At 41.0% G+C, this 11,908-nt stretch overlaps 1 protein-coding gene across 2 annotated transcripts in view; it reads right to left on the bottom strand.

The window, feature by feature from the left end:
- Nucleotides 1-3,284: 3,284 nt before the first annotated feature.
- The window catches only part of SACM1L (SAC1 like phosphatidylinositide phosphatase), a 55,694-nt gene continuing 47,070 nt past the window's right edge, over nucleotides 3,285-11,908 (bottom strand). For both annotated transcript variants that reach the window (XM_004614527.2, XM_055136175.1), the window contains 7 exons: nucleotides 11,478-11,616; nucleotides 10,791-10,860; nucleotides 10,287-10,359; nucleotides 9,513-9,606; nucleotides 9,304-9,396; nucleotides 8,711-8,768; nucleotides 3,285-5,095 (listed from right to left, as the gene is read on the bottom strand). In XM_004614527.2, the coding sequence (XP_004614584.2) occupies nucleotides 4,959-5,095; nucleotides 8,711-8,768; nucleotides 9,304-9,396; nucleotides 9,513-9,606; nucleotides 10,287-10,359; nucleotides 10,791-10,860; nucleotides 11,478-11,616 (664 nt within the window). In that variant the 3' untranslated portion in view covers nucleotides 3,285-4,958. The remainder of the gene's footprint in view (nucleotides 5,096-8,710; nucleotides 8,769-9,303; nucleotides 9,397-9,512; nucleotides 9,607-10,286; nucleotides 10,360-10,790; nucleotides 10,861-11,477; nucleotides 11,617-11,908) is intronic.

Below are 11,908 nucleotides of genomic sequence, written 5' to 3'. Positions count from 1 at the left end.
AAAAACAGGAGTATTTTCCACTTGACCTAATACTTATAAAAAGACCATTTGCCTTTCAGAAGCATGAAGTAGCATTTATTTCCCACAACTAGTGCTCTGGTTTCCCATTAGAGGATAATGATGGTAGAATTATTTTTATCACTATTATTATTTGCTAAGGAGGGAACTCAGGGCCTCACACATCCAAGGCATGTGCTCTACCATGAGACACATCCCTGCTTCCAGCAGAGGGTCCTTAATGTTGAAAAAACAGCTATCAAGGTTTGAAGAGTCGGTATGCTAGTGGCAAATCCACGGTGGAATCTCTCCTGAATCCTGAAGAACCAGACCCCACTGGTCTCATGGTCTCACCACAGGGCCTGTCCCTCCTGGTGCCCAATGTCAGCTCCCAGTCTCAGCCCAAAAGATACCAGTATTCTCGGGAGCAAAGGCGAATATTGGCCTGGATTATTCCTTTAGTCATAGTTACCCTCCTTACCCAGCTAAACCACCTGAATGCATTTTAAACTCCCAGTGCCCAGGCATGCCTGGATATGAGCTAAATCCCATAGGAAAGAAGAAAAATGTATCACTGTGTATGAAGTTACATCAAAAGTGATCATTTGAAGGCAGTTTAAATATTTGCAATCATGTGGGAAAGTCACTTTCAAGATCTCAGTCTTTAGGGTTCTTTGGGGGCTATACCCTGTAGTGCTCAGGGCTTACTGCTGGCTCTGAGCTCAGGGATCACTCCTGGTAGGGCTTGGGGCACTATATGGGGTGTCAGAGATTGAATGTGCTGTGTGCAAGACCAAACAAGAGTATTGCCTGCTGTACTACCTCTCTCGTCCCAACAAAATCCTACTTTATAGTATAATGTGCCCCAGATGAAACTAAGTTTTAGTTGTTTTACTCTGGTGTCTGGGTACTTCACAAAAAGAATGTTTCTCAATAATCCTCAAGTCAGTAAAAAATTCTTTGTTGACTAATTTCTAGGTACTGCACCAAAGGGGCCATCTTGACTTATTTGTCTTTACTCTCCAATAAGAAAAAAAGGACATTCCATCCCTAAGTACTTCACAGTAACCATGACACTGTGGCCAGATCACAAATTCCAGAAATTTCTCTCCTGTGAAAACAAGAACAACCCTGACTTAGCTCTAAAAAATCAGGTAGGGGACTCTTTGGTATTCCAGAAACTATCATCATAAATAAAAGCCCAAACAAGGCCCAAGCTTTCTGTCATTAACTGGTTGCAGTCCTAAGACTTCCCTTTTAAACACAGGATCTCTTCCCCCTACTCACACATGTGCGCTAAGAACTGGAAAATAAAGGAAGAGTCCAGCCACTCCCCGTTCCCTCTTGCATGTCCACCCCTTAGGTAACCAGTGAAAGCAGGCTGGCACCACGGAGACTGCCACTGGCAAGAGGCTTAGGTTCCACAGTAGGAAAGAACTCTAATTTGCCATTAGAACCCGAATCAGAACATGGCTCCTCTTAATTCCTGCAGATGTCTTCCAACGCCCTTGACGATTCCTGAGCACTCAGCAACCCCCACATCTTTCTTTGGCTGAGCAACCACGACAGGTCTGGGTGTGACTGGAGAACAGTTCCGGGGCAGAGGGCACGAATGCGTACAACCAATTTTGGTGAGAGTTATTTTAGGTAAACAAATAAACAAATAAAAATTCCACTTTATAGACAGACAAGCTGAGGCAGAGAGTTAACTAAGCATCAGATTCTACTAGTAGAGGGAAGGGAGACAAAAGTAAAACAACTAAACATCTTTTGCAAGGCAGTAAGTCTATCCATAAATTTTAAAAAAAAGTGTATTTTTTAAACCAGAATTTCTGAGCTAGTTTCTTGTATGTGAATCGCTTTTCTATTTAGCAGCCTTTTTGTGATCACCCGGGGGCTAATAAGTTATAAACCAATCCCTGGCAGGGCATGCTGGGGACAGGGTGCTTGGGGAAGACATGGAGCTATCCTTTATGGCACGTGCATCCTGGACGCGAAGAGGGACCACGAGAGATAGCAAGCAGGATTTCAGAAAAGATGTGTCATATCTAAGAAGGAAACCCATGGGCCCAGTATGATGGTGTAGGAGGGGACGTATTAGCTGCAGTACCCTGAGAACTTCAGGGTCTGAGTTTTGAAGAACGAGGCTGATTGCAGGAATGGCTAAGGTTCATTCTGAGCCAAGAGCCAAGTGCAAAAACCCTAAGACCAAAAAGGAGGCCTGAGGTTGGGATCCTCCAGAGGGGGTGGCTGAATGTGATCTTGAAGGTACGGACAGGGGTCAGGCCTTAGCAAGGATCCTGGTTTTCCTTCACAGAGAGGATTGATTGTGCCCTCTCAGGACTAGATTTATGTCTGGAAGGTCACCGGTAGAGAATGGCTAGAGAAGGGGAGCTGGAAAAACACTCCAGGGTCACAACAACACAAAGAAGAGACAATGGCACGAACTTGGAAATTAATAGAAAAGAAATGGGTGTGTCCAGGTTCTGTTTCGGAGGGAGAGTTGTCAAGAGTAACCAAGTTACTGACAGCTTGGGTGTGCAGCTGCAGAGGGAGGGGGAGGAGTTTGTTGTACTGGGGGGGGGGTACAGCTGAAAGGGACCTGGATGACCCTGGGTGCTCTCCTGAGTGGGTGCTGCTGCAGTGGGTCCTGGGCTGCAGGTGACATTAAAGTATAAGACAGAACTAAACCCATCCACACCCCTAATGCAACCCAACTGCAAGGCATTATACACAGGTGGTTTGAAGGCACCGAGCCCGGGTGATCCACACCGATGCAGTAACTAGCCACTGCAAAGACGAAGGCCTCTGAGCAAGAGCACCTTCTGCTCACACCCCTGACGTTCCTGGTGCGCTGCCACTCTTGCGGTAGATTCCTAATAATTCATTACCAAATTTGCTAAAGTGTTTTACTTAAAATCAGAAAAGTAATTCAGGAAACAGCATTTTATTTTATTTTTTGGCCATACCCGTGTTGCTCAAGGCTTATTCCTGGCTCTGAATTCATGGGTCACTCCTGGAGGGCTTGGGGGGACCACATGGGGTTCCAGGGGTCAAATCCAGGTTGGTCATGTGCAAGGAAAGTGCCCCACATACTGTACTATTACTCCAGTCCCCAAACACAACTTCTTAAATGATCAAAACTAGAAAGCAAGATTTCAAATGCTATGAATTTTCTTGTTTATACTGTCTGATTTTTCTATAATGATCATGCACTGCTTCGCATGAACTTAAAATATTTTAAAGAATAATAATCCTTTCAAGACAAAATACAGAAACACCACCAATAATTAGAAAAGAATATGACATTTTATTTTTCCTTATAGATGTATAGTACATAGATTTAGAAATAAAATCATTGCAGGGTTCTGAAATATTGATACTTTAAACTCTAACACACAACATTAGTTCATTCACTGCAAACAGCCATATTAGCAGTTCAGATTTGGTCTTTGTTGAAATTAATTTCTTTAGAAATGCCCAGTAGCACTGTGTAATATATTGCAGTAGACATAAATTAATTTTCATATTTTATCTTTGGAACAAATTATGCTTATTTACATATTAAGAATAGGTAGCTCTAATTACTTACCCTATTGTGAGTTTAAATGAGTGATTTTTAAGCTACAGAGGGTTTTCCAGCTATTATTTCCTTTAGGGTTCTAAAAGCAAGAACTCTTAATGATGTTTATAAAAGATAATGTTGAAGAAAAGATAAATCCTGAAATAAAGGCGCCTTTAGATATTTAAGGACAATAAAAAGGCTATTACTATCAGAAAAAAAACTATACAGTTTCAAGCATAACACAATATTGCAGCAGTTTTTTAACTGAATTATTTTAAAGTGGTGGTAAATTTGCTACCATACATACTTTTCTAATATTTAAACCTCATAATTACAATTTGAATATACAGCCCGACTTATAATTAGAACTATGCACAGCTTCTAGAGATATTTTTCAGGTTTGTCTTGGCATGTAAATGAGAGACTGAGTTGGTCCTTGATTTGGAGAACTCTAACTACCCGGAAGCACTAAATTTTAGAGACACTTATTGACAGAGACCTTTGCAGAGTGAAAGCATCACTTCCATGCTACCTCCAGGCACAGTATCAACTCAAGTACTGGATCCTCTCACAGGCCTGCAAGTCTCAGGAAATGGCCCCCAAAGAAACGAAAATGTCTGGGAGGGGAAAGCTGACTAGCAAGGGCATTGTTCCACACTGGGGGCAAGCCTTGAAACAGAGAAGGCTTTGGACCTCTAGCAAGAAAGAGAAGAAAGAGAAATGTTACATTCTTTGAATTTTAGACCAAAAAAAAAAAAAAGGATTAAGACTATCTAAATTGTTTCTGTCACATTCACACAGCTGGTCCAACTGCAGCAGTTCAGCTGAGTGAACACACAAGAGGTACCAGACTTCTCCTCCCTCACACTGCTGACCTGACGTATGTGGGAAACACTTAATAGTTTATAAACATAGCAGAACTAGTTTACTTTACAACTTTATGAAAAGTCCAAAGATATATGAAGTATGCCTACTAATAGCAACTGCTTCTATAATGACAATAATGGAAGTGAGCTAGAAAAATAATTGTCCTGTTTTAAATAATGAAAGAAGCAAGATTTTTTAAATATATTACTTACTCTGCAACAGTTGATTAAACTGACAATGAACAGATTCCATCCATTCTGTGAGCTGAATTCAGGTTGCATTTTAATTATTGAACAGTGCGTGTGTGTATATATACATATATATGTATATATGTATTCCAAAGTAAAGAGATCATCAAGGCAGTAACATTAAATCAATCTAAGTCATCAACCCCCCACAGAGAGCACAAGATGTGCTTTTGGACAAAGGCTTTAAAAAGACCTCGGCTAATGTGGAAAGCGGGTCAGTAAAGATTCCAGTTCTGCACAATGGACTCTTCTAGGCCAAGCCGCTTTCCACAGACACAAATTCAGTCTATCTTTTCCTTCTGAACCAATCTGGGAGCATCAACAAAATCTTTGCCATTATAGATAATAATTAAAAATGTTCCAATGCTTGCAACTCCCCAGAAGATCACATAGGCCAGTGTTTCTGTCCAAGTATCACCTGCAGATATAAAGAAAAAGTTGATCAATGAAATCCATTTTATTGATACTATATGCAATTTTTAGCTGTTTAGTAATCTTGACAATGTTAAAGTCTATCACCATGTCTAGGGGAAAAATACACGAAGAACCTCTCAATGAAGGTTAAGCAAGCAGTTCTCAGATGTTGGCTAATTATCAAAATTCTCTTCATGGTTTGACAAAACACTGGTCTACTGGCTCACACAAATCTGCATTTCTTTCAAGTTCCCAGATGTCGCCGGTCTAAATGCTGAACTCTGTGAACCTCTTGACTGAACTACTTCATATTATATCATGCAAAGACTTTAAGACTTTATAATCCAGTACTGCAAGAAAGTGTTATGATGTTGGGAAAACTGGATAACCACATGTAAAGAAGTAAAGCTGGATCCATATCCCACACCATAATGAAAGTGAATTAAAAGTGGATCTAAAATCTTGAGATCAGACTGGATTCTATTTAACACAATGAGGAAAGCATTGCAGAACACTCTAAGATCTGGACCTCCAAGGGGTTTTCAGTGACATGGTACCATAGGCAGAGGAAACAAAAACAAAAGTCAACCAATGGGACTAACTAAACAGAACAAACTAAAGAGCTCGTGCATGGCAGGGCCCAGACAGAGAGAGAGAGCACAGCAGGTGGGACCCTGCCCTGCATGAGGCCTACTGGGTACGATGTGCCTCGATGATTCTGAGCCTGCTAGGAGTGATCCTGAGAGCAGAGCCAGGACTAAGTCCTGAACATCACTGGGCCTGGCCCAATCTCTTTTTGCCCCCCTGCTCCCAAATATATATATATGGGCTGGAGCGATAACACAGCAGGTAGGGCATTTGCCTTGCACGTGGCCTACCCACGTTCGATTCCCAGCATCCCATACGGTCCCCCGAGCACCACCAGGAGTAATTCCTGAGTGCAGACCCAGGAGTATCCCCTGTGCACCACTGGGTGTGACCCAAAAAGCAAACAAACAAACAAACAAATAAATAAATAAATAAAACAAAGGCATCCAACTGAACAAAGAAAATATTTGCATTCAATACATCAGATAAAAGTTTAATATCCAAGATACATAATGAACTCACAAAAATGAACCAAAAAACCTTTAAAGCCCTATCGAAAAGGGGGAAAAGAAATGAAGAGACAGATTCTCTGCTGAAGGTTTGCAAGGTGGCAAGTAGACACACAAAAAAGTGCTCCTCATGACATCATCAGGGATATTCAAATCAAGGCAACAATTGAGATATCTTAATGATATACACTTCATCAGCCTGACTTTCCAGAGATCTAAGAATAGTTTCTTCATTTTCCAAATGTCATAAAAAAAATAAAACCACAACTAATGCACAAGAGACCACAGGCGTAGCTTGCAAAGTCTAAAACATCCATTACTAGGCACTCTATAGAAAATGCCTGCTGGCTTCTGCTCTAGGGTAACAGCCTGCTCCTTCCCGGCATTGTGACGTCTACAGTCTGAAAACTACCAAGGTTACAAGATAAAGCATTGCTCAGTTCTCTTTAAGAACGCAGCAGAACCAGTAGTGAGGGATGTGCAATGAATCTTTAATGCAGCAAATATATCTCAGACACAAGAGATAAAATGAGGAAGGGTTTTATCTGCCCTCAAAAAGTTGCTGATCCAGTGAAAGACCAAGGAGTATGCAAACCATCACAAAAGAGAAAAGTAAAGTATAATAGTATGGTATGTCGGAGACCCAAAAGACATTTACCACCTCAGAATAAGAAATTCCTTAGTAGGGCCGGAGCGACAGTACAGCAGGTCGGGTGTTTATTTGCCTTGCGCACGGCTGACCCGATTCAATGCCTGGCATCCCGTATGGTCCCCCAATCAACACCAGGACTAATTCCTGAGTGCAGAGCCAGGAATAACCCCTGAGCATCACTAGGTGACCCAAAAAGCCAAAATAGTAATAATAAATAAATAAAATATAAAAAAAGAAAAAAAGAAAAGGAATTCCCTGGTGCTTATGAAGTATAAAGAGGCAAGTGCTAAGAGAAGTAGAATACAGTGGGTAGGGTGCTTGCCTTGCACACGGCTGGCCTGGGTTCAGTCCCCCTGAGCAACACCAAGAGTGAACCTTAAGTATAGGATAAGCCCCAAGGATCGCCAGTGTAGCCCCCAAATCAAAAATAAACAAAATGCTATGGTAATCAGTAAGGGGAAGAAGACAGGCCTGTCCAAAAGGCAGAGGAGAGCTCCCCTGCGGATGGGTGGGATTCAGACAAACAGAGACACGCTACCTGAAGGTCACTCCACACAGAAACAAAAGCCTCGGGAGGTACCTCTCACCCACGACTGCCTGACACTGCAGCTGGAGAGCAGCGTTTCTGTCTGGGGCCACATGGCCAGGATCGTCTAAGGGCCACGGGTGAAAACTGTGTAAATGGGGCGGGGTCCATGGCACAACTGGGGATCCACAGGAAACAAGGTCTACAGGGGCCTCAGGTACAATTAAACTAAGTCTCAGTCAAATCCTGAGAGCACGAAATTTTTTTTTCCTTTTCTTTTTTTTTTTTGCTTTTTGGGTCACACCCGGTGATGCTCAGGGGTTACTCCTGGCTCTGCACTCAGGAATTACTCCTGGCGGTGCTCAGGGGACCATATGGGATGCTAGGAATTGAACCCGGGTTGGCTGCATGCAAGGCAAACGCCCTACCCGATGTGCTATCGCTCCAGCCCCAAGCACAAAATATTCTTAATGGGAGACACTTTAATTTTAAATATTTAACAACTCAGTAGCACTGTAGCACTGTCGTCCCATTGTTCATCGATTTGCTCTAGCGGGCACCAGTAATGTCTTCATTGTGAGACTTGTTACTGTTTTTGGCATATCAAATACGCCACTGGTAGCTTGCCAGGCTCTGCCTCGCAGGCAGGATACTCTTGGTAGCTTGCTGGGCTCTCTGAGAGGGGCAGAGGAATCAAACCCGGGTCAGCCACGTGCAAGGCAAACACCCTACCCACTGTGCTATCACTCCAGTTCAACAGTTTAGTAACAAAAGAAAATATTAAGAAAGTGGGGTAGAATACTTTTTAGCCTTTAATATTAAGAGAATGGAAAAAATGTTTATATTGCTCAGTGAAAACACTAAAATATGTATAATATTTTATACTTATAAAGACTGAAACGTCAAATACTAGGAATCACTTGCTAAGAGAAGCTTATGTCTGGAAGTCAAGGTGACAAGTAATATTTTTCTCTTAATTTTTCCTAAGAGTAGTACATAGTAGTACAATTATTATATACAACTTTGTAATACAAAAAAATATTTAAACTCTTCAAGGGACAAAGAAGTCAAGGTGACAAGTAATATTTTTCTCTTAATTTTTCCTAAGAGTATCACATAGTAGTACAATTATTACATAACTTTGTAATACAAAAAATATATTTAAACTCTTCAAGGGACAAAGAAAGTCATTTATCAAGTTACTGCACATTCCCTTCCTTTCACCTCTATAGATTAATCCCAACTCCTTGCTTTACTCATTACATTTATAAAAGAAACAATCTCAAAAGATGTTCAATATAAAAAGCTTAACATTCTAAGAAACAAATGTAAGAGCAGACTTACCAGCCATCAGCAAACAGATAATGCACATTGAAAAGGCAACAACCATGATAATAGGCAACTGGAAAAGAACATGGAGAGAAACTGTCATTTTAAAAAGGCAGGGAAAAAAGAATGGTTGCAAACTCAGCTGTGCATGCTTCAGTGAAGACAAAACTCTCCCACAGTCTGGCACACAATTTTTTCAACAATGAATCCTCATTTAAAGATTCAATCCCACCTGCCTAAACTTTCAGATCAGTTATAAGATCTGGACTATGTCTCTGCTCTAAACCAGGCAGTGCTTAGTGCAAGGGTCCCCCATGACAACTAAAGTCACCAACCCCACGCCTATACCCGGTGCCCACTGCAATGAGTTGTAAATGAGAATTGAGAAACTCCCCTTTGCTTATGCTTTCTCATATAAAAATGATGTAAGAAAGAGAGTGAACTGCAAAAGAAAACAAAGCTAATTTGTTCCTCTCCCTGATCTCTAGGGAAACTTAACTATCTAAATTCCATTTAGAACAACACTGTTTGAAACCCAGGGGAGCTGCATCACCTACACTTTTAGACACAATGTTCTTAATCACTTGAAAAAAATAAAGGTTTCTTACAGCCAGGAATTTCCAATCTCTTGGAACACTCAAAGGACTATGAAATTCTAATTCATCCACTGAATAGTTCCCAAGAAATAAATCTATGGAGTCCTAGAACAGAAACAAAGAAATCAATAATATTCCAAATTAGATGTGATTACATCTAAAAAAAAAATTTTTTTTAAAGTGCAATAAAGACCAGTGAGTAGCCTCAAAACCAAACTTACTTGTCTAAATCCATCAGAAAAGTTATTCTTGTAATAACGGATTAGTGAGTTCAGGCCATCCATTATAAGTCCCAACTGAGTTCTCTTCCCAGTTCTGGTAAAAATAAAGTTATGTTGTGGGTTACAGACTTGCATACTATGTTCTCACACTATTTTATGGGTAACAGGTACCTGGCATTATAGAGATTTAAAAAACATGTCTGAAAAATAAGGGGATGGTTCATAAACAACATCACTAGTAGGTCCAAGAAACGGGGATTCTTTTTCTAAAATAATACCTAAGTAAGCAGAAAGAAAAACATTTGAGTTATAGTGGCAAAAGAAAAAAAAAAAAAGAAGAGAAAAATGGAGCCTAGGCTAACTGGCATAAAACATGAGTCTAGGAATACTGTTTTGCTTCCTCGGAATTCATAGATAAAAAGACTTAACCTGCTGGAGCAAAGTGACATTTCTCTAATCTCTCCATACAATGTGGTCCTTGAGAGTGGTCTCTCTGTCACCTAGGTGCATCTCAGAGGTGCACACAGGCCTGCTTCAGATGCATGGAAGGCCTGAGAAAAACTAAAAAGCCTGATTCCCCATTCTCACTAGGCATCAGAATCACCTAGAATGGTTCTGAATGTACCAGTGCCTGGGCCTCATCTTGGAGCAATCCTGATGTGCAAGGAGGGCATTGGACTATGGCCGTTCCTGTGCGTAAGGGGCTAAGTGATTCTCCTCTGCACCAGGATCGTGAAGCACTAAGCTGAAATGTTAGTTCAAAGCACGACTTGCCTCGTGAAGTCTGTCTTCAAGGCACCAGTTCCTGCATACTGTTTGGCACAAGCATTTGCATTGTCAGCCCAGGCTGTGGGGGGAATATTTAAAATTAATATTAACACTGATAATATTTAAAATTATCAATATTTTATACTGTTAATTTTAGCTGATAATGTTTAAAATTAGAATTAAGATTTTAGATAATATTTAAAAGTAAAATTATTGATAATTTTAGCTGATAATATTTAAAATTAGAATCAAGTTCTAGTTGTTTTCTCTTTGTGGATAAATTCTCCCAGCAGTCCTGTGGTCCTTAGGCCACTTCTGGTGCTTAGGGGCCACCAGGGCTACATATATCCATACGGTGCCAGGGATCAAGCCCAGGGCCTTGCACATGTTAGACATGAAAGACTATAACAACACTTAACCCACATTCCCAGCCCAGAACTAGAGTTCTAAGTCCAAAATATTAACTTATTTCAAAGTTCGAGTAACAGCTTGATTAAAGTAAATACCCACCATTTTTGTAGATCTTCTCAAATTCACTCTGTTCTTCAAGATTTTGTCCAACATGCAAAACTCCTAATCTCTGAAATAAGAACCACACTCATGTTTATGGGCAAAATATTTAAGGAGACAGTTCCCAGGCCATGTTGTATGGCCCAAAACCCCAAGAAGGTTTTAAAAAGTAAACAGGTTGTCTACAGTTTTCTTTTTTTTTTTTTTTTTTTGCTTTTTGGGTCACACCCAGCGATGCTCAGGGGTTACTCCTGGCTTTGCACTCAGGAATTACTCCTGGCGGTGCTTGGGGGACCATATGGGATGCCGGGGATCGAACCCGGGTCGGCCGCGTGCAAGGCAAACGCCCTACCCGCTGTGCTATCGCTCCGGCCCCTACAGTTTTCTTTATAAGCCTGAAGTATAACTACCTCCCTGGCTGAGTAAATTATAGTGGAAGTATGCAACTCCTAAAAGCTATGCTGCATCCAACACTAGAAGAAAGGTGCAGTGTGAAACTGTGCATACATATTCAGTGGCCGAGGTTAGATTCCGATTTATGTGTGTAAGCCTAAGAATGGCGGGACAAGACATGAAAAGAGCTGGGTTAGGTGGAAGCAATGTGAATGCTTTCTGTTACTAGTTTTTAAAGGTGAAGCTTCCTTAAATTATAATTTTTTTAATAAAAGAAAAAAAAATAACTTGCACCTGCAGCTGGGCCTGAAGTGAGCGGTGAGCTAACATGCTCTGGATCACGTTGGTCCTGTCGAGACAGTCCATGCAGTTGCTGCGGAACACACCTTCCTGGTTTGTCTCCACCTTGCCGGCAGCATCCACTAGAAAATAACTAAAACATATTTGTATAAACACTCTCATACCAAAGTCAGTCAAATCTACGAAGATATACATCTGATTAACAGGAGTCTTACATCAATGACATTATCAATCTATTAAGATGTTAAATGGTGGGCCAGAGTGCTAGTACAGTGTGTAAGGCATTTGCCTTGCATGCAGCTGACCTGAGTTCAATCCCTTGCATCTCATAAAGTTCCCCAAGCCCTGCCAGGAGAAGGCCCTGAGCACTGCCACGTGTGGCACAAAAATAAAAGAAGAAATGGAGAAATGATGATTTGAAGATA

The sequence above is a fragment of the Sorex araneus genome, chromosome 4, assembly GCF_027595985.1.
Source record: "Sorex araneus isolate mSorAra2 chromosome 4, mSorAra2.pri, whole genome shotgun sequence".
In the NCBI taxonomy this organism is placed as follows: domain Eukaryota; kingdom Metazoa; phylum Chordata; class Mammalia; order Eulipotyphla; family Soricidae; genus Sorex; species Sorex araneus.
This window is presented reverse-complemented; position numbering and strand designations above follow the sequence as displayed.